We start from the raw sequence: 23,221 nt of genomic DNA, 5'->3' as shown, positions 1-23,221 counted from the left end.
AATCAATTGTTGATGAATCCAAGCAAGAGTCCATTGAAACAGTACTTTTTGTAGTCACTTGCTTGCTCACCAACAGAAATACCCAACAGTGTAATCCACCTTCCTTACAAACCTGTGGAAGACAGTCAGGACGAGATTCAAAGATCACAAGAAGGACACCAATCGGCACCGTCACTTGCTCCAAATCCAGGTCTTTTGCTATTCGAGTTCGGCGAATGACACGGCCGACGCTGTCCTGTGAGGATGCTGCAATCTGACGCAGACCAATAGCCAGGCTGTTCAGCTTTGAGGTAGACAGACTCAGGCGCTTTAACAAAGGGAGTGCTAATCTCCCTAAAAGAAAGAAGAAGTTGTGCTGAAGATAGATTGGTCTTCCTGGGCTCAAGTAGAAGTGATTTGAATGAGTGCTGAACCTAAGGAAAAATATATTTCCCACACTCTAGCAAGCAATCTACCTGAGATTAAATATGCACAACATCAAGTCTGATAGTCACAACAAAACCCCTCAAATATGATGACGATTTCACCCACCACATTTTCAAGTAATGAGGTTTAAGTGTTTTGTACATGAAGTAACCGCACAAACCACCAACGTCCAGAAAGACAAAGTTTGTTTTATTTCAGGTACTGAATGCATGACTGAATTTCTTACAGATTTCTACCCGTGCAGTATTTCTGGAAGGTCCAGGCAGTAATTTCATCTTTCTGTCTTACAAACAGAAACACCAGAGCACAGACTCATGCATAGCGTTTCTGTGCAGACTGGGCAAGAACAACTTGAATTTTCTAGTCTGAACACATTCGAACAGTTAAACAGCAATGTCCCCTCAAATAATCTGGTCAGTGGTGCCTTCCAGAGAGTATTGCAATTCATGATGTGTCCTTTTCATGTGTTTGCTATGCCCATATGAACACATCTCAATTCCAGCTTCTCAATGAACAATTCAGTCTAACACAGAAGAATGGGTTTCATCTGAGCCACCTAAAGAGAACCTTCCTCAATCAGAAGGGGACAACTGATGCTTTGATGAGTATCAATTTAAGTGTAGAGATGATAGTATTCCCTTCAGAAACCAAATATTCCATTAACCAGCCCAAAAAATACTCACTGTAAGCATGACAGTAACAGAGATATTTGTTCCATTTGTTTTTTACACAATACATCACTTGGTGTTTTGCACTGCCTCAGTATCTTCTCTTAGGAAGGCATCTGTTTTATGCAATGGAGGAGGCTGCAGGTGTTTAGACTGACAAACTTCCAAAGTTGTGGGTTCAAAAATCTGTGTCAGCCATACTGCATGCTGCCTAATCCAGGGGCAGAAGATTCTAATTCTACCCATCTGTCTTGATGTCCAGAGAGGTCCAAGATGATAGTATAACTATGGAAGGATTTGAAACAGTACCTTTATTTTCAGCCTCCTCTAAGTCCTTTTTGTTTGCCAAGAGAATTTCTTCTCTCTGGTCCGTTAGTAAGTCAGCAAGACGATAAATAATCTCTGCTCTCTGAAAGAGAAAACAGTTTCTGAACTAACTTCTTACACAAAGTCCATGCTGTTCAACATTTAGTTCCTATGGTCCATTTATGCTGACCACATCATCTCACTATCTTAACTCTCTTGATACTTGGCCAGCTGATTTTTCCAGCCTGCATCACATTGAAAAAGAAGACCGAACGCTGCTTCAGCCTTTACCTTGCTTTTTATTATCCTGCTTTTCTTGCCCTGTCTTCTTCACCAAACTCACATGTCCTTCCTTTAAGAGCACCTTGTACCACATCATGCTGACCCAGCTGCAGAGTAGTAATTGTCTACAGCTCCACTTTTGTATACATCTTGTATGCCAAACTCCACACAGGTATGAGTGGAGCAAGTTATTCCAGTCAATTCTTCAGCACTTCTGATCACAATTCACTTCTGTGTGTTACTTGGTGCTATCAAAGTTTTTATAAACCCCACATGAAAGCTCATATTACTTCATAGTCCCAAGGAACACAATCTTTTTGCTTTTCTCATCTTTAAGCAAGCTACAATACAAACCATCGATCTGGCACAGAAATGATAGATTCTCGTCCCAAGGGGCCCATTTATGTTGTAAAACTTGCTACAACTGGACAGTATTAACAATTTGGCCATATTGTTCTGTCACCTGCTCAGGCTGTAGAGCCGCCAAGGTCCTGCCACCAGCTCGAGCCATTTCAGCCTGCTGTTCTACAGTAGGGCCTGCAAAAAACCCAAGAACATGCTATGCAGACAAAGTAACAGCATAGGCAGAAGTGAGCACTAGTCCATTTGTCTTTCAATTCTTTGTTTAGAGCACGAAAGCTGGTACAGTTTTTAAGAAATGCAAGAAAAATGTTGTATCCTATGACAGACAAGTCTGTACCTGACACAGAAATACTGTTATGGTCCCTACATAAAAAATCATTACAAAGATTCTGTCTTTGTGTCACAGCAAGTGTGCAGCACATATCAAAAAGACTTGACAAAGGGCAAAAGACAACAGGATAGCTAAGTCTTTAGAGCATAGTAGGCTACTGAAAGAAAAGAGACAAACTTTGAAGTTTACGTATCCAGCTGAGGAATGCAAAGTTTACGTATCCAGCTGAGGAATGCATGCATGGGAACACACAAGCAACAGTGGAAGCCAAATCCCTAGTAACAACCTGCAGAAAAATTACTTTCCTTCTGTCTGTCTTTGTATGCATTTTAGAAGCAAGGTGCTCAAATTATATAAAACATGCTGCATTTCTGTTTCAAGTCACCATGTTCAGGTAGCATTTCTGCAAAGAATTCACAAGTAGCTCATAGAAAAACTACCATTTTTAACTCTCCTGAAATAGCTTGTAAACCAGGTGACTTGAACCCAACGTCCATCTAAGAAGAGTCCCATGAAATTGCCAGAGTAGAAATTATAGAGAAATATAGTAGGAAGTGTAAGAAAAGAACTTGTGGACATGAGATTAATTAGACTAATTTAAGAAATTTTAAACCTGCTTTTTGAAGTGATATCATACTTTACAAAACATGGCATTTTTTAGTGTTCTTGGAGAAAAATTATGTATGTAAGCAGATATAATTGGTTTTTAAAAGTTACTTGAATTTCCAAAGTGTGGGTTTTGGAAGATAGAAGACAAAGAGACTATGTGAATAAACACCACAACAGTCCACAGTAACGGACTTTTGCTACTTACCATATTTGTGACTTGGAATGGGATCACAAGATTAAAAGCTTTACTGCTGATACCAACTTCTTATAGTGGGGCTAAACAAAAAGGCACTTGAGCATAATGACACCGAGTGCATTTAAAAGATGATTTGACATATTTATACAAGAAATCCACTACGGATTACTATACACAAAGAAATTCACTTGGCTTGAAGTGTAAGTCCCAAGTATCACTCCAGTATCTATTCTGCTAAGGTCATGGATGTTGGTCCAATTTTATCCAGCAATTATTACACAGTTCCAGCAATGCAGTGGCAGGAAAACATCCCTACCTACCATACCAGAAGACTGGGTCATAAAAGAAATTAATGATACAAAATAAACCTAAACACTACCTCAGTTCAGTAGCACATTCTATATTTTCACACTGAAATCATGGATACTTGATGATATTTCTTAAGACTACAAAACATAAAACTTCTACTCTACTCATTGCATTATTCAAATGAAAGTCTGATGGACCAGTTTATCAGCTGGAGGGAAGAAGAGGAGGGAATTCAGCAGTTTCTATCCCTACTTTAAAAAATACCTTTCAGACTCCATTTTGCAAGCAGAGGTTGGTTTCCCAGTTATTGCACAGCTCTAGACAAATTTTAACTCTCATTTTTCAGGAAATGTCTACAACTCTGAAGGTACACATTAACTCTGTACTCACCTGCAGGTTTTACCTCTGAAAAAAAAGTTCCAACTTTTTTTCCTTCTACAATATCTGTGATGACATGACCTGAGATCTTTGGGTGAGTTCCATTTGCGATCACTACTGAAGTGCCTCCTTGCAGGGCCCACAGAGCTGCTTTCACCTGCGAGAAAGGACAAAGCCAGTTGCAAGAGATTCATGTTATTTGAATCATCACTCTCAACAGGACTTCTTGATCCACCCTGATGTCCAAATTGATCACTTATGCTTTCAAAGAGCATTCAACACACTTCGGGAATCTCTGAACTTCAGTGTTGGAATACAGGCATTTGCTTAATCCTTCTACAGTATGTTAAATTTACATCAGGATTAACTGATTAATAAAGGTCCTTTGAAATCACTGTGTAATGACTGGTCCTAAGATTAGCCTCTTTGCACATTTTTGTGCAGAATACTATTTCTCTCAAATCCCAGATGCTACCTGCTGAGGAGGTACTGCCAGTGGTTTCCTTCATTTCTTTTCCCAGTCAAGGTATGGGCAATATTATCCACTACTATATTTAATTATGTGTAATTCATTTAATTGCAAAAGCTTCTTTGCTTACTCATTTCTATGCTTTCCTAATATGGTTCTACAATTTGGTATTACAGTCTTACTATGAGACACAAATGTCAGATAGCCCTACCACATCAAACTCGGCTACCAAAAAATCATCAGCTGCTTCATTATTGCTCAAATTTCATGCTGAAAATCGAGATTTGTTCTTTGAGCCACTACGTTTTCTATTATTGATGCTACAGTTTTCAAAAAATGTCACCTACCTTCTCAACTGTAGCAAATTTTTGTTACAACACCTGCATCACGATTTGCCTCTAGGTGGCTCAAAAGACACCAAGTAACTCTGATCATGACTTTTACAATAAAAGTACTCTCTGACCTTGGCAGCTTTACCTTCAATACCTGGAACTGTTTAAACTATCCTAGAAGCCAGGTAAGAGAAAGACATTTCTGAATAAGCTTTGTACATCCCATAGTTACAAATGCCTCCTCTTTTCGCCACCTTCCAGTCCATGCTCTGATACTTAAGAGTGTGCCATACCTAATTCTTTAGAAAAGGGAATAATCAATAACATACTGGTGGAGAATTTTACTTTGGTTTTTCCTACTTAGTCAAGATCTGCTTTGGTTTTTACAGACTAAAACTTTCCAAACATGTCCCAGAGAAACCTGCAGCAATTAATACTACATCAGTGCATATCTCAGCCTCATGAGAGACATATGCTGAAGTCACACAACACACCCATATTTATGTACCCCCAGCAATGAATATTGAGACCATCTGACTGCACACAGCACTAAAACCCATTAGCCCTCCACCTCTACTAATCTTGCACTCAGAAACTGAAGTACCTTGGTCTCCACCAATATATCCTTCAAAAGCCAATAGTATATTGTACAAACTCAGAAAGAAGAAGCAGGTACCATACCAGATTTAAGAGATGGGGATTCCCAAATTCTTTGAATTATCACATAAGAAAGAATCGAGGACTGACTCTTATTTTAATTTAAAACACTAAAATACAGTTCCAAATGTCACCTTTTAAAATCTACTAGAGTGTAATTCTTTACTTGCTCTTTTCAATTCATATGGGCCTAAAAGAAAATCAAAGGATCCCCTATACCATTTTATGGTAATCAAAGAATAGCTGAGGCTGGAAAGGATCCCTGGAAATCATATAGTCCAACTGCCTGCTCAAAGCAGGGTAAACTAGAGCAAGTTACTCAAGAAACCATCCAGTCAGGTTTTGAACATCTCCAAACAGAATCCACAGACTCTTTTGGCAACCTGCTCCAGCGCTTCAGCAACCTCACTGTAAAATTCTTACATTTCAGTTTAATCACTGGTATTTCATTCTGTGCCCATGGCCTCTTGTCTGTTCCCTGGATACCACTGAGAAAAATCTGGTTCTGCCTTCTTTAAACCCTTCCTTCAGCTACTTATACCCAAACCTCCTCTTTTCCAGTGTAAACAATCCTAGCTCTCAGCCTCTCTTAGTGTGACAGTGCTCCAATTCTTTTATCATATTCATGGCTCTCTGCTGGTTTCACTGTAGCCTGCCATGTCCTTCCTGTACTACAGAGTCTAGAACCAGACACAACTCTACAGATGTAGTTTCTACACCTGAGTAGATGTTTCACCAGAGCTGAGTAGATGAAAATAATAATTTTCCTGGACCTGCTGGCTGTGTTCTTTTCCATATAAACCAGGACACTGTTGGCCTGCTTTGCCCCAAAGCCATATTGCTGGTGTACATTCCATTTGGTGTCTACCAGGACCTCTGTTCCATTTTCACTGAACCTGCATTCAATTCTCCAGCCCATACCAGCGTCCCTAGGTGTAAGACTCAGCATTTCCTTTTATTGAACTCCTAAGGTTCCTGCCTGCCCATTCCTGCAGCCTGCCAAGATCCATCTGAACAGCAGCACAAAGCACAATCATCTCTTGTAGCTCCCTTTCCTTCCTGATTATGAAGCAAATGTTCCATATTTCTACCTTGGCTTCCATGCCACCCATTCCCACTCGGGATTTGGTTCCAAATGTTACAGACTGCTGGTCTCCTGGGTAGAATATGTCAATAAGCTTTGCATCATCAGACCCTGGAGGGCTGTCAAAGAGTCCTGAAATAAAAAATAAAAATTAGTCATATACCCTCATGTCCAAAGCTCACCCATGGGGGGAAAAAAACCCAATACAACAAAAAACCACCAAAAGACACACACACACACACACACACACACAAAAACATACCAACCAACATGAAGCTAAAAAGCTGTGTTCTACTTCATAGGATTGAAAACATCCACTGAACCCTTCTTTTTGTGGGACTGCAAGCAAAAAATTCTTAACTAGCAGACCCAAAAAGTATAGGTTGATTGAAAGCCCGAAAAATAAGAAACCAAAAACTCTACCACTACACTTCCCAGAAATTCTATGTGCACAAATACTGCTACAATAAATTAGAGAGCACAAATGCAGTCTATCTGTGCCCAACCCTTGATAGCTTGGGAAGTGGAGGACATCTTTCCATAAACAAGCTGTCACATTGAATGAATAAGCTTGGAGGACAGGTGTGCTGGTTTTTTGGGTTTTTTTACAAACTCTTTTGATTATTGCTTTTATGAGTTGTTCTAAGATGGTCATTTTGACTAGACTTAATCAGGAAACCTGGCTGCATCTGCTAAAAGAAACTATGCTTATGGAAAGACATCTCGACTCTACTCCTCAGGGCCTCAAGCATGTGCTGAAGGCCAGGATCTACTGAAAGAAACCCATCTGGAGAAGATGAAAAGAACATGTGAGTTAAGCTGGTGTGGACTGCATTGATCTGAAACTGTACCCACTACCCTCCTCGCTCTAGAAAAGGAAGTTCAACATCCGTAGGTGACAGACTTATGTCACAACAGCACAGCTCAGAAGGACTAGAGGAGTGTAAGCCATAAGTAAGGGAAACAGAAAAAGCTAGCAAGACCCAGGTATCTGGAAAGCAATGACCAGGATTTGCAATACACTGATAATTCAGACAGAACCTGCTACCAGAACAAACGAACTATTGTAGAATAGTATTTAGTTTATACTCCTAATTCAGGACACAGAGCTTTTATCCTGTGTACTATTCCCGACTGTCATACAACTCTGAGAAGCTAGCAGAAGTACCACAGTACATGTGATGTTCTGGGATCCGGAACAGGTCTCAGGTTCACATGCATTCTCACCCACCCAGATTCAACAGTATGTCAGATAGTGTTTGGCTTATGCCACAGCAACAACATTGGGTATAGGCCTTAGGGAGTTACTGTAGTACAATCCAATTGTCCTTGTCAGAAAGATGAACTGAAGAGATCAGTAAAACAGGGAAAGAGCTTGGTTTGACAATCTGATGTACTTCACTAAAACGAGAAATTAAAGAAATTATTCACAAACCTTCTACATCTGAAAGAACAATCAGGAGATCAGTTTTCATTTCCACAGCCAGTCGTGCTGCCAGACTGTCATTATCCTTCACACTAATTACCTGCAATACACATGCATATCAGGCAGTGAATAGTGAGGAACTAAGAAATATTTAGTTCCAACATAAAAAAACAATCTAACTCAGCACTAACAAGTCCTTCTGAGTAACTTTTTTCACACCCACTGGAAACTTCAGAGGTGATCTTTGTGTGAAAGTACATATGCTTCAGTAAAGTGGTATCCAAATCACAAGCAGTGTCATTAGTACCTGCATTCTCCACCTTAGTGCCCAGTGACAGGGCAAGAGGCACTAACTGACACTGTTTTAAGAAGGGGTGCTGGATCAGATGACCTGCAGAACCATGCTTGCTTTTGGTAAAGCAGACAATATTTGCCCTGATTTCATCCTACAATATTGTATCATGCCAAATACAGACAAGTCAACACAGTCTTCCAGTACCCTCTGTCCATGTACTAATTCTGTATCTTTGTTTCTGTGCTGTAGACCTCAGAGGTCCCCGGTTATGGCATTAGTCAAGTACACATTAGCTCTGCACCATCCACAAGCAGGACCCCCCGCCCCTTGCAATACTTTACCCACATTTACCCCCTGCAGATCACTGTTTGGCTCTGGAGGTGGAACAACTGCATCGTTAGTGTTAATTATAGGGACAATATTCATCCTTAAAAGCTCATGTAATGTTCCATTTAAATTGCGACGCTTCTGTTCATCGTGGAAATCCAGATTGGTGACTAAAATCTAAAAGGAAGAAAGAAACTACTTAGCCTACCACCTTTTGTGAGAACCGACAGTGGTCAGAACATGGATTCTTAGGCTCCAGGCAAAATCTTGAAGCTTGTGGGAAAACCAAGTACAGAACTCTCTCAGTCTGCCCTGGGAAATCATAAGGAGGAACCCAAAACAACTTGTAGATATCCTCCTCCTGATATCTGGTGTTTTTCCAACTTGTTTACTGGTAGAGATGTTTACAAAAAGGTGGCGCCCTAAAGGACCAATTCTATTCATTGTACCCAAACACTGTATAAAATAATCTGTCTTTCAATAAACTTTGCTATAATGCCCTCTGAAGAAATCGGAGTTCTACGTGTCGTTACATGAGCTGTCCAGAATCGTAATGATAACCTTTCCTATGAGAACATCATATAAACTTATGTATTAACATAACAGAACAGCCAAGCCTTTTGGGTCACTAAAAAAACTAAAGCCACATTTAAAAGACATAGAATACAAGTGAGAAATGTTCTTTCCACAATATTATCAGGTTTATTCCAGTGAAGCCTGTAATAGCCTATCTGAAGCTGGTAAGTCACACACTCTAAGAACGAACTTGGAAAAAAATATCGTAACCAGAACATAGATGCTCATGATAACTACTAAGACCCTAGACAATTTCAACAGGTTGCTCAAGATGCTGCCTTTCCAGTTTTTCCTCCCACTTTAATGCTCCTACTTGTAGCAAGCAGAAGGGATGCTTTATATCAAGACTTTTCTTCCACAAACTAGAACTCACTTGCTCTTCTGAAATAATCTTGCCTCCTGCACACAGATACCACCCCCTTCTTTTGGTATTTTAAGACAAAAAAACACCCTCAATGTCTGCTCTGGAGAGACTTTTTTTTTCATTTTAATCTGTCAGTGGACATTTGAGAACTAAGCAAACAATTCCACCACTCAAATGTACCATACCACATGGAATCAATGCGTATGCTAAGTTTTTTGGTATGGGCAATTAATTCTTTTATATCAAAGGAATGATAGTTATCTTCAGATTTCAACAAGATTACAATCCAGCACGACCTATAGTGATTTTTAGCTATATTATAAACAATTTGGCTATATTGGCTCTACCATATTACAGTAAGAAGTTCCTCCAAGAAGACTTCATACTAGGCTCCTAAATTCATTACAAGCATCTACCCAAATAAGGCCTTACAGTTAATACAATTCTGTATTTTCAGAGTATCTAAGATAAGCAAAGTCTGCTTAGTGTAGTTCAACTGATACAGTTGCAGCCTTCAGTATAAGATCCAGACCAGGGATACCATCACCCACAAGCTGGAAAGGTTTGAAGAGCAGATGGACAGCAAATTCTGAAGTGTGGATATGCACTTCCATCAACTTTACAGAATGTGTCACAGTTTAGTCACTTGCGGTTTTTATACTCTCACTTTGGACCACCAACTTCAGCTTTTGTGAAGAGATCTTAACAGACTCTCCCTGCTATAAAAGAGCAGGACACACAGGAACTCCAAAGAGAAAAAGCATATTAAGTTTATCTTGACAATAGATAACTCCGTTTCAGAAATATTTAGCACAGCACTCTTGTTTAAGCTATCATTTATGTGACAATATTAAGCTCCAAAAGCAGCAAGTCAGTCTCAGAAAGAAGGAATGCCTTACCTGAGCTGCACAGATGCTGTACTGTGTAAACATAGCCTCATACAGAGCCATTAGTCCACTCTGCCCAGCTGCTGCACAGGCTCGGGCCTCCAAGACTGGAATAGCCTACGAAGACAAAGAGTAGCTGTCAGGCAGTGACTTGAACAGGTAGTACCCAACACTCAAGGTAAAGCAGCAGCCTCTCACCATGTCTTTCAGCTGACTCTGGCCTGAATGAAGTGCTTGCCTCACACTCTGGGAAAGCAAGATCTCATGACGCAACCGCTGCTTTCCAAAAGCTACAGCCCCACTGGTGACAATCATCATCTCTCGCCCCTGATTTTGCAGCATTGAGACCTGTAAGTAAAGGAAATAATAAATAGGGCCTGGTGTATGATCAGTGAGAACAAGACAGTCCTGGCTACTACAGCCTTATGCTCACCAATTCCTGCTGACAGAAGCATTTTGATTTCTCCATGGATGCGCAAAGCAAGCCAATCACCCTTCACAATACTTCTGCACACCTTCCTCACCACCTGGGAGCTATGCCAAGGACTGCATGCAATCTGCAACTTCTCATAAACCTTCTTTTCACAATACCAGCTTTTGTGACAGAAAAATGCTTGAATCCATCCATTCCCAAAGTTACCATTATACAGTACCTACCAGAATTCTGGAAGTGAAGAGGTCAACTCTCAATAATAAAGTTTTCAATTACTTCCTCCTTACATGTATCTGGCAAGATTCCTTTCAAAGCCTGACAGCTAAATGTCTTACATGAACTTAATATATTAACTTTACTTCCCAGAAAGGACATGACCAGTGCTCACTAAGATAACCCTTTCATTTTGGAGAAGAAATGCAGGAGTTGATCCTATCACTTTTTCCTGCATTTAATGAGGTTTCAGGCTTTTCTCTGGAGGAACTCTGCAAATGCTCAGGTGATCAAGAAGGGTTGATTTGTTTTGCAGAGTTCACATACTCCAGTGCCACCTTCCCACTAGAGATAACTAATATCCCAGTCATGTCTTACTTATTGCACAAAAACCTCACTGTGCAAATCTCTTCCTCTATACTGGGTTTGGCCAAGATGGAGTTAAAGTTCTTTACAGGGGTCTGTATGATACTATGTTTTGGATTTCAGCTCTAAAACAGTTTGGATAACATTCCAGTGTTTTGCCTATTGCTAAATAGTGCTTGCACAGCATCAAAGCCTTATCTTTCCCCCATACTGAGCAGCACTTGCACAGTCATCAAGGCTTTCCTTGTTCCATTATGTCCCATCCCAGCAGGCAGGCTAGCAACTGGGCACAAAGTTCGGAGAGGACACATTTGAGACAGCTGACCTTAAGCTGGCCAAAGGGGCTTTTCACACCACATAGTGTCATGCACAGTAATAGAGTTGCAGAACAATAAAATGCAGGAGGTTGTCTTCCAAGGTGGCCACCACTCAAGAGCTAGCAGGGCATTGGTCTGCTTGTGTGAGGTAGTGATTGCCATCACAGATTTCTTTTCCCCTCTCCTTGACTTACTAAACTATCTTTATTTCAATCCATGAGTTTTTTTCACTTTTGCTTTTCCCATTTTCTTCCCAATACCACTGGTGGTGGGGCAGAGGTGAGGGGAGCAAACAAGAACCTGTGTGGATGCTTAGCTGACAGTCACAATCAACCCACCACACCTTCAAAAACAATTTACTGAGTTACATGGTTTATAGCACTGAGCATAGGGGCCTGAAAAGGGAAAGGCTAACACATTGTTTTATAGAGTATCAATATTTTATGAGGGTTTACTACAATCTTCCGTAGCATCCAACGATCACTGAGTACCTGAAGTGAACACAAATGTTGTCACAGAATTACCTGCTCTACAATAGAAGCCAGCCTCCCAAGGGCCAAGCCACACTCATCCCCTCGAGTAACAACAGCACTACCCAGCTTTACTACAATCCTTTTTGCATGCTTCAGCTCACTGCGGTGCGCAAATGGTTTTCCATGTGCACGGCTGAGTGGCATGGTGATAAATGGAATGTTGCTCCAACAACGGATGGATTCATTCCTTAATCTTTGGTTACGGCAAGGGAGATCTGTGGATAAAGAAAGTAAGGAAAAAAAAAACCAGTTTTAAGTGTTTCATTCAGACTTTTAACCCTTCACAATACATACTTCCCAGTAACTGAGAAGGAGAAGCTAGCTTTCAATTCACCAAAACAGTGAGAAACAGGAATATCTGAGCAGCACTAACCATTCCTAAGGTATAGAACACAATAGCCTATATAGCTCACATCTTGAGGACTAGTTTTAAAAACAATCTCCTTTGCTTTGCCTCATTTGATACAGTTAAGACTTTTCCTGTCTAAAGTAGCACAGAAAGCCTAACTGTTAGAAAAGAAATACAGCTTTTGCAACATCTCTAAGGCAGGTATTTTTGCACATTGCTCAACTAAGGAGAATTGAAGGGGCATGACAGACATATATTAAGCTCTGGAACAGGCCTCCTGAATGTGTGTTTGTGCTCCAAGCCTGTCAGTGTTCGGGAGGCATTTCGACAATGCCCATAGAGTGCTTTACCTTTGGGCAGTTCTAAAGCATCAGGCTGTGAGATTAGGTGACCACTCTAAGAGTCTTACAAGTAGCTATTCTATTCTAGTCAATCCTAACCAATGTATCATCTGAAGTTGCAGAGGCTTCTTTACAAATCAGTGAACTGAATCCTATGCCATGGTCAGAGTTACCCGATTATATTTGATATGTTCAGTATCTCAAATTTTGGTGCTTTGTAATACACAGTAGATCCATTTATAAGTTAAAGTGACTGTTCTTGGCATTACTGGAGAAAGACAGGAATAAACATAGTGCTACATTAAAAAAAAAAAACAACAACTTCCAATTTAACAATGCTTTAATTAAATAAATCTTTCACTCATTATATACACAAAAGAAGTTTAAGTGACTAATCATAAGTGAAGGCTGCACTAACATGTCACATATGAAAACAGAAAATGGAAATTAGAGAGGAGTTTCATTTGCCCCAGTTTTTTAGAAGAGAATACTTGTGACTCTAAATAAAGTCTACAACACATAGGAAAGACTGGGCAAAAGAGTACAATTTGACTGTTGTTTCCAGCACTACACCTTACTGTTTAGTACTACTATTTCGTGTTTGCCTAACCTACACAGTATAACCAGAAAGGAATTTATTTCCAGTTCTCTTGGCTTCAGGGTTTAGAAGGTTCCAAGAAGGTAGCTACTGAGAGATAATCAGTATCTGAAAAGAAACCATTTCCTTTCCTTAAGAAAAATACGGGAAAAGACAACAGTTCTAGAACAAGCAGAGAAATCAATTCATCCCCACTAAAGTCCTAATAATTAATCTTGCTCTGTGGCTGCATAAATCTACCTTTTTTAGTTATTTTACATTGGACTGAGAAATGAAATCAGCTCCTATGTTACATGTGCAAAACATTTCTGGAGATGCAAGCCCATTAACTTGCTCCTCATGCAATTAGGGAGGAACTGCCAGAGCCATCCAGTCCAGGTTATGGACAAGTAGGCTTAAAGGTATTCCAGTTTTTATATCCCATACGTGTCAACAGTTTAACTTCCTTAATAAAGAACGGGACACATATGAAACATACTTAAGTATTTGCCATTGCAGATCTTTCTATGTAGCCTACACAAGGCTTGCTTCACAGGAGTAAAGAAGCAGAATTTCAAAATACACAAGCTGAACAGAAAAAAATGTGGTGAACAAACAGAAAACAGTGGAGAACAAAATAAAAATCCCTGTGATAAATGATCAGTCCACTTTATATCACAACTGATGAAGTGACAAGAGTTGCTCCACTGCTGGATACTGTCAATACTGCAGAATAAACTTCACATAGTTAGCACTGTGAAAATTACTGACTTCAGAAAATGAGGAATATTTAGAAATATTACAAATACAGAAGTAACAGAGCTGTAGCTCATAAATAAAAAGTTTAGAATTTTCAAGATTTTAACATCTAATTCATATAGTTATTTATAAAAGAGAACTGCTAATACACAGACCAGTGGGAAATTAATTTTGCATGCAACGGTAAACAGCTACTCTCTTGATCTAATAGTGTTTATCTATCCTTGCCTTTTGTATTTCAGACCACTAATCAAGCAGACACTGAATGGTTCTCTTAAATAAGGTTTTCAGGGAAGAACTACACAGAGCACCTATGTATTTACACTCAGGTTTCCTGCAGGCATCTTTCCACTTGAATTTAATCCAAGTTAATTTGAGTTTTGCTCTTTGCTTTACTCAAGACATCTGAAAATGCAGATGGGGGAACAGACATAATCAGATCTTGTTTTCCAGGAATATATGAGGAATGTATGAGAAATAAAGAACTCTTACAGCAGCAGTACTTTTACAACTAATTTTTTTTTCCTTGAAATGCATGTCAGAATGAAAAACAGACAAACTCAGACATCCAGCGAATATTATTGAGTTAAAGGGAGAAAGTAACATTGAGAAAGTAGAGCCTCAACTACAGTTCACTTCAGAGGCTGTAAGTTTTGAATGATGTTAATGAGATGATTTTCCTTTAAACATAGGAAAGAGCATAGGCATGCCCAGACACATAGTGACCAACATTTTAGAACTGTTTCTCTCATACATACATAAACGGGAAATGGCTGCCATGGCATGTGGCGGGAACACAAAGCACCATCCAGGGGGACGGACAAGAGGGCTCACAGCAGCTCGACACAACATTCTGAGATGCCTTCTGCAAATCAAGGATATCTGCAAGTTAAAACGAAGGGAGGAAGGGGGAAAACTGGTTAAATATCAATGACTTTCCATCTATATTTCTCTCCTTGCCCACTCCCCCAGTCCAGCTCCTCTTTTCCTGTAGCATCTTAATACAATTTCCTCATGCTCACTTTCCATTTTCCAGAATTTGCACACAGACTATGATATAGAAGAACTGAAGGCCCCTCATCCCTACCTGCTGCCAGACCTTTGTTAAAGGTAAAGAATAAAACATGGCTCCCCAAGAAGGGAAAACACTATTAGTGAATGTACCTACAATGGATAAAAGTAGTATTTTTTTCACTGAGAAGCCTGGAAGAAAAATAAAAAAGAAGAGAGGTTTTATCGTACAGACTTTTCTGTACACCCCACAACAGAACATCTACTATACTGCTTATGAATTTCAGCCCTATAGAATATGCACTTTCCCCTGAGCACTATCAAATAACAAGATCTTATCCATGATTACAAGTAAGGACATAAATTTCCAAGCACTTGGCATTAATTTCCCTTGACTGAACCTGTAAACACTCAGGATTCTTCTAACTCTAAAATTCACTAGAGAAAGTACACAACACTCAAGGGATACACAGCCATTTCCTATGACAGGTCTAGTTCAAGCAATGCATTTAATCTCACCAAGGAAACAAACGAGATTAAGAATCCAGTTCTACCAGACAGCATTTCAACCACAAAACATCTCCTTCCCCTTTTACAAAGCTTTGCTTCCTTTACTTGCTTTCAATCCATCTTCCAGCACCACTGAAATAAAGCAAACAAAACTGTACAAATTATGGTACAGAGAAAGCATTGAAAAGAGGACAAGGAGACCTTATAGTAACTGCACTGGAAGACTGCTATTACAAAATACCAGGATATTTCCAGCACTGACAGTTATGGCATACGTGTACATGGACACTTGAAGGGACCTTGATTACCCTGCATCAGTGTATTATTATCCCTCATTATAATCCTTACCAAAATATACACCTCTACATTAGACAAGGCAGCCACCACCACATAATGCTCCTCCCTCTTTTGTCTAGTAAAGCTTACATTGCATGGCATCTTAATTATATTAATCTGCAACGTCCTCCAGTTCTGTTTTTCATCTGAAATGGCAACATTGGCCACTGCCAGGATGAGGCAGACAAAGGACTCTGAGCAGATCATGCAACTAAGCAAGTAGTCAAACTTTTCTTCTCATAACAGGGTAAGCTTAAAGAAGCTGAGGAACAGTACTAACTAGACATTCCCCCTTTGAACCCTTCAGACACCTCATGTGCCTGCCTCTAGGGTTGCACAATTCCCACTATTCATGTTTCAGCCTTCCACCTCAGAGCTCACCTTGACCTCTATTGTCAGACACTGTCTTCTCAAGAGGGTCTTAGCTGGGTCCCAGAGATGGTGAAAATTCAGCAGCTCCTGACATGAGCTGACATGGCAAACACCAGGTTCTTTATCCAGAACCCCTTCTACCACAAATACCCTGAGTGGAACTGCCTGCTTCCCTTCAGCTCCCTCTACAGACTATGCCCCTCAAGGGACAGAAACAGGCACTCAACCTGAAGTTTCACCTCCAGACACTTCCTGTTACTTCTCCAGTCACACCTTCAACTCCTGCCATAGTAATAACCTCACCTGGTGCTTTGCTGTCACAGAATACAGACCCTCACTGAGCAGATCAAGTTGCGCCGTCTCTTTGGCTGCTCCTCCTGATCTGCTGTAGAGTCACTTCACATTCTCATTACAGGCTGCTTGCAACTAAGAGCAACCTTGTCCTTCTGGAAGACTGTCTCCTGTTTCCCTTTGCCAGAGTCAAATTAGCTAAAAGCAGGCAGACAATGAAGAGTGAGAAGTGTCAGACAGTGCGGATCTTTCGAAGGAAAAAGATTAGAAAAAATAGCATATTTTTGAAACGATCTTGTGAGAAATGGCAAAGAGACCAAGCTAAAAGAAAACAGGGAGTTTAAAGCAGCAGCAGGTATCAGTATGTGAAATGGATGCTGCCAGAAAGCACAAACAGAGCACAATTTATGGTATGATATAAACTACAGGCAAATCAAACTTCCTTCTCTTCTCTCACTCAATCGAGGATTTGAAGTTAATTTCAATCCTCATTTTCCATACCACTCACATTTCCACCACTTCCATAGCTGAAATGGTTCTGACATTCAGTGACAAACAAATAAAAAAAAGATGTATAATTAAAAATAATTTTTAAAAAAGTAACTTTCCTGTCTTACTTGAAGCAAGCAATTAAAAAAAATGCATTATTCAGGTACTCCTCCTACCATCAGCTTTTTCATTACCAGAAAAACCCAATTCTTCCAAAAACTAGTCTCCAAAAATATTACCTTTAAAAATATTTTCCTATTATCTCTTTAAATAATAAAACTTATCCTTGTATTATTGCTCATAGAGAGCAATACCATGACCTAGTTTTCATGTATTTATTATCATAAAACAGCTGTTAAGTAGCACAGAACATTTAGATGCTGTTCCAGATCAGTGTAAAGAGACTTAGTTACCTTCCAGAGCAATCGGCGATCTCAAATCCCAAAACTTGTGCCTTGAAAAACAACAGTCTGTAACACTGTGGTTTAGTCTGTTGGCTGCAGAGCATGTCCACAATTATTTGCAGCGAATTGAATAAATTAAACTAAATAAACTATTTTCACGGCTTTAGATATAAAGGCAAATATCTCTGAGTGTTAAGACATTCCACAAGTGAAAATATGGAAATCAATATCTGGTCGACAGAACTATTTTGCAAAACACTTAGGAAATGCAGACAATTTCAATGAAGTAAGTCTTTCCCACAACACAAATTTTAAGTCCTCTGTAACATTCAGAGGCTTTTGCTATTTAAACCACTTCATTGCCTTAACAACTGAAACTTCTGTAAGGGGGGAAAAAAATCGATCTGCAGCTCTTCGTGCAAACTTTAACCCTATAAATATTCTCAGAGGGAAGCCAGTTCCCCGGCTGACTAAGATAAAGAACAACTGACTAAATAAAGAACTGAATGAAGAACTGACTAAAATAAAGGAAAACTTCAAACAAACGGTCTTTAGAGCAGCTGGCATGCAGGTTCACCCGGGTTCTGCAGATGGAATACGTACAGAGAAGAGGCAATTGAGAGCAGCGAGCACCATGCGGTTCCCTTCTCTCAGGAACGCATCCCCGCAGCCCAGTGCGCTCACGGCAGCACTGCCCGGCGCGGCGGAGCAGCACCTTGTCCTGGCCCCGGAACCTCCCGAGTGCCTCACCGGGCACTGGGTGCAGGAGCTCGGCGTTAGTCCACTTTGACAGACCCGGCCTGTCAATCAGTTCTGCAGCACAAGAGGGGCTGTACAGCAGCAGCACCGGCGGCAGGGCCGGGCCCTGGGCGGCCTCCCCGCGGAGCGGTAGCCGAGGGGCCGCGGGGGTCTCCCTGGGGCTCTCCCCGGGGCTTTCGGCCCCTCCGAGCGCCGCGAACCCCGGGAACCCCGCACGCCGCCTCCCGCCGCGGGCCCGCGGGGACCGGCACACACAGGGCCGCGCTCCCGCCGCCGCGGCCCCGCCGCAGCCAATCCCCGCCCGGAGCGGCCCCGCCGCAGCCAATCCGCACCCGGAGCGGCCTCGGCCGCAGCCAATCCGCGGCGGCGCTGGCGGCAGCAGCCACGTCAAATCCCCGCTCGCGCTCCTGCCCCCCCGCGCTACCGGCAGATGATGTAACTCCACTCCACGTTGCAGCACAAAATCCTGGCCTTTGAAAGTTACAGCGTTAACAACTGTTTAGTCTAGCCCCAGACTAGTCCAGACAGCCCTATCCTCAGCACAATCTGCTGAGCCATCTCCCACAGCGGCCTCCCTTAACCTGCATTCTCCTTGCTCTCACATGTTTGCAGTCTGGTGCAGGCAGCAGATGAGGCTGGCTTTAGCTCCTTAGGCCGTTTACATCCTTTCTTTTCTCCACTGCAGCCCAAACCTCTTCAAAAGTGCAAGAGTGCTGGCTTGCCTTCCACTTACCTCCCATATCCTATTTGAATTCACTTCTAAATTAAGAGAATCGGAGTGATCTAGAACCATAGAATAGCCTGAGCATTAAAGGACCCACTGGGATCATCAAGTCCAGCTCCTGGCCCTGCACAGGACATCCCCAACCATCACAACTATTGTCCAAATGTGCATTGAGGTCTGTCAGCCTTGGGGCCACTGCCCTCGGGATCCTGTTCCGGTGCCCGATCACTCTCTAGGGGAAGAACCTTTTTCTGCTGTCCCGCCTAAGCCTCCCTTGACACAGCTCCAGCAGTTTCCTCAGGTCCTGTCACTGGTCAAAGCGAGCAGAGGTCATTGTCTATCCCTCCACTGCCCCTTGGGAGGAAGCTGCAGAGTGCAATGAGGTTTCCCCTGTATTCTCCAGATTGAACAAGCCAAGAGCCCTCAACAGCTCCTTGTATGGGCTTTCCCTGGGGACCCTTCACCATCTTTGCAGCCCTTTTTAGTTGCTCTCCAGTAGCTCTCCAGTATCTTCCTTACATTATGGCACCAGAATTGCACACGGTAGGTGTGAACTGCACACATTTAGGAATTTGGAAAACACCTTTAAGATCATTGAGTGCAACCACAAGCCTAACACCATCAAGTCCACCAATCCCTGTCTGCAGCAGCCTTGGATGCAGCCCATCCACAACTGTGGTGGCCCTAATCATACCCTAAGTGTCACATCTACACAGCCAGGAAGTGCACTGCCAGCTGCCACAGGCACTGCCAGGTGTTTTAGATCCCTCCAGGGATTGTGACTCTACCACTGCTGTGAGCAGTGACAGGGTCCAGTGCCTGACCACCCTTTCTGTGATGTTTTTCCCAATATCCAACCTAAACCTCCCTTGGCACTTCTTGAGGCCATTTCCTCTCATCCCGTCATTGGTTCCTGGGGAACAGAGCCAGATCCCACCTGGCTGCATCTTCCTGTCATGGAGTTGTACAGAGCAAGAAGGTTTCCCCCCAAGCCTCCTTTTCTTCAGGCTGAACCCCCTCAGCTACTTCAGCTGCTCCTCACAGAGGAGTGCTCCACACCCTTCCCCAGCTCCACTCCCACCTCTGGACACACTCTAGTCCCTCACTGTCCTTCTTACAGTGAAGGACCCCAAAACTGACTTCAAGATTAAAGCTGCAAGCCTCACCAGTGCCCAGTAAAGGGCAACAGTCACCACCCTGGGCATGTGGCCACACCACGGCTGATACAAGCCAGGTGCCACTGGTGCTTCATCACCTGGGCTCATTTTCAGCCACTGTTGACCAGCACCCCCTGGTCCTTTCCCACTGGGCACTTTCTTGTCATTCCCGTCCCAGCCTGGAGCACTCCATGGGTTTGCTGTCACCCACCAGCAGGACCAGCACTTCACCTTGTTGACCCTCACACCACTGGCCTTGGCCTGTCCAGATGCTTCTGCAGAGCCTTCCTGCACAACAGCAGATAAACACTCCTGCTCAACTCAGTGTAATCTGCAAGCACTCATCACTGCAACTGGCAGAAATCACAAATCTATAGTTTTTCATCTTCAAAGACACCATAAAATCTACAGTAGTCCCCCAATTTAACTCAGACACTAGTTACACTGTTTTCTGTCATCACCTACAATACCAGTTATATTCCTATTAGAATTCAAACAAATGACAAGAGTATCAATTCTCATATCGTTGCAAGGGAGTTGTTCTTGGGGCTATTTTTATTTGTTTGTTTATTTTTTAGTTTAGTTTTGTTTTTTTAATTGTTAACACATCACCTTCTGGGATCAGGAAACAATCTTAAATGAAGATCTCAAAATTGTGGAGAGAATTTCACAAAGAATGAAGAATATTCATGTGGTGGGAAGTGGAGTTCAAGACATTTGGAAAAACTTCAGTGTCTCAAGAATTAATAGAAAATCCAGCTCACATAATCCAATTATCTGACACTAACGCATCTCTATCTATCTGACATTAACACAATTCTCTCCAAACAAGGGAAATAAACAACTCCCCCAGCTCCCCCTAAAAAGAAGAAAAAATACCAAAACCACAAGATCCTCCCCATCCTTCTCCCCACAAAAACCCCCAAACAAACAAACAAACAAACAAACAAACCATACCCCAAAAATAAGGTCATCACTTTGTTAGAAGATTATTTGGAGATCCTTACTTTGCCAGAAGTTGAATTTGGTTTAATTATCATATCAAGCCCTGCTCTCCTCTCCTCCACTCCAATTATTAGCAATTGCAGAATAAAACCAATGACACCACTGGAATGTTGGTCACTCATTGGCAAAACAAAACAAAACAAAACAAAACAAAACAAAACAAAACAAAACAGATTGGTGATTAAAGGTATATCACAGCAGTTATGGTTTTTTTTAATATATATATATATTTTTGCTATTAAGACACTTTTTTTATAGTAAGTCAAGTCTTTCAGGAGGTGAGCTTTGCTGATCCTTGTGGGTCCCTTCCAACTCAGAATATTCTGTAATCCATTTTGAATAACAAGAAATGGAAATACTCTCATTTTAAGCTCACCTGGCCGATCTTTAGCTTGTGTAACTTCTTTAAACTGTGCTTCCAAATAAAAAGCAACAGGTTTCCCATTAACATTTGCAGATACTGAGGAGCTGCTTTTCTTTTTCAGATACTCAAATAGATGTCGAATTGGTAAGAGAAAATGCATACAACATAAATCAGTATTTTCATTTGCCACACTAAACCAGTAGTTTTTATGGAAGGATCCTTGTTAGTGGCAGGGAATCCTAGATTTCCTACATGATCATCACTTACTTACCTCAGTGTACTTCGCAAGCATACGAAGAAGTGAGCAATGCAAAACTGCGGTTTTGGACAGTTAAAGGTAGTGAACCTTCAGGAATCCTAAAGAGAGTTCCATCTTCAAGAAAGAGCATGGAACTATCCTGATGGTTATAACCATATGTGCAGGCACACATGCTCCAGACCATCCACCTGCATCTCAGACATAACTGCAAGAAACACAAGTACATCTCTGTGCAAATATTTTATTCCCCGGCTAATTAAAAAGACAAAAGAAGAAAAAAAATCACAGAGTAGCTGCTTTAGTCAAACTTTCTAAATTAAGAATATAAGGACAGGTTAATTTATTCAAGCATGATTAAACCAATAACAAAGGTTTAATCCTCAAGGTATAACCACTCAAGGTTTAACTAGCATTAATCCATTAGATAGAATTAATTAGCTCTCTCAAGCATTTCCTTCCTCCTATCATCTCTTTACTCTTGCCTCAATCAAATCTTGTGACTTTCTTCTACCACCTGTTTTGAGCACTGAGCAGCAAAACATCAGGTTCCACCAGTTGTTAAGATATAGATGATACAACTAGCATCTAGTTCTAGCATCTACAACTAGTTCCGTTCCAGTTTCCCTACATCCATCAAATGAATGTTGTACAATTTCCAGACATGTCTCAGGAAAACAAATAAAATAAAACTCATAGGTAGAACAGCAGTCTGTCTGATGCCCAGATAAAGTAAATGGGTAGGACAAGAAAGCAATCAAAACTAGTTGAATATTCTCCTAGTTTCCAGCTTTGTGGAGACTGGGGTTATTCACCTTCACGCTACTAATGATTTTACAGACCTGCAGTGCACCTACCTCCTCATTCTGCCATCTGCTGTCCTGCTTGAGTGGTCCCTGAATAATTCTAGCACCAGAGGTGCACCAGTTTTGCAACCCTTTCTGATCAGAAATACAGTTTCATGAGCAAGAGAGATTGCTCATGGTAATATTCTGGTCAGAGACTAACTGACCCACCCATCTATACAGGTGAATATTAGCACCAGCAAGAGAGAAGCACAGCAATTCCTTAGACTACATTGCCACTAATACCTCAGCATAGGATGCTCTTGCTTTCCATACATCAAGGCTATTTTATATTAAATAATGATCTCCATTGCTCTTCCTCCACCTCCCTGATTAGCCCAAACACAGTGCCACATGCCAGCCAAGGGAGAGTCCAGAACTGCAGTAGAGAACAAAGTACTTAAATCTGGATGAAGAAAGGATTAATATACTGGCATAAAATGGTCTTTTATTCTGCATTTCAGTCCTTAAGTGATAATTTCTTCCATTCTATTTACTTTTTTTTCACTACATCTTGAACTGACT

At 41.3% G+C, this 23,221-nt stretch overlaps 1 protein-coding gene across 9 annotated transcripts in view; it reads right to left on the bottom strand.

Annotated features, from left to right (window-relative positions):
• The window catches only part of ALDH18A1 (aldehyde dehydrogenase 18 family member A1), a 33,627-nt gene that overhangs the window by 9,000 nt on the left and 1,406 nt on the right, over positions 1–23,221 (bottom strand). The window contains exons 1-13 of one of the 9 annotated variants that reach the window (XM_083866974.1): positions 18,190–18,499; positions 16,706–16,891; positions 14,932–15,055; positions 12,139–12,362; positions 10,484–10,633; positions 10,298–10,402; positions 8,477–8,635; positions 7,846–7,936; positions 6,418–6,542; positions 3,881–4,025; positions 2,146–2,219; positions 1,404–1,503; positions 113–333 (exon numbers count right to left, since the gene is read on the bottom strand). In XM_083866974.1, coding sequence (XP_083723100.1) covers positions 113–333; positions 1,404–1,503; positions 2,146–2,219; positions 3,881–4,025; positions 6,418–6,542; positions 7,846–7,936; positions 8,477–8,635; positions 10,298–10,402; positions 10,484–10,633; positions 12,139–12,362; positions 14,932–15,025 — 1,488 coding nt within the window. In that variant the 5' untranslated portion in view covers positions 15,026–15,055; positions 16,706–16,891; positions 18,190–18,499. Of the gene's footprint in view, positions 1–112; positions 334–1,403; positions 1,504–2,145; positions 2,220–3,880; positions 4,026–6,417; positions 6,543–7,845; positions 7,937–8,476; positions 8,636–10,297; positions 10,403–10,483; positions 10,634–12,138; positions 12,363–14,931; positions 15,056–16,411; positions 16,551–16,705; positions 16,892–18,189; positions 18,500–23,221 lie in introns of those variants that run through there. The other 8 variants (XM_083866976.1, XM_083866972.1, XM_083866973.1 and 5 more) reach the window with 8 other exon arrangements.

Source organism: Zosterops lateralis (genome assembly GCF_965231275.1).
Source record: "Zosterops lateralis genome assembly, chromosome: 8".
Lineage (NCBI taxonomy): Eukaryota > Metazoa > Chordata > Aves > Passeriformes > Zosteropidae > Zosterops > Zosterops lateralis.
Note: the sequence above shows the minus strand (reverse complement) of the source record. Positions and strands in the feature narration are given on the sequence as shown.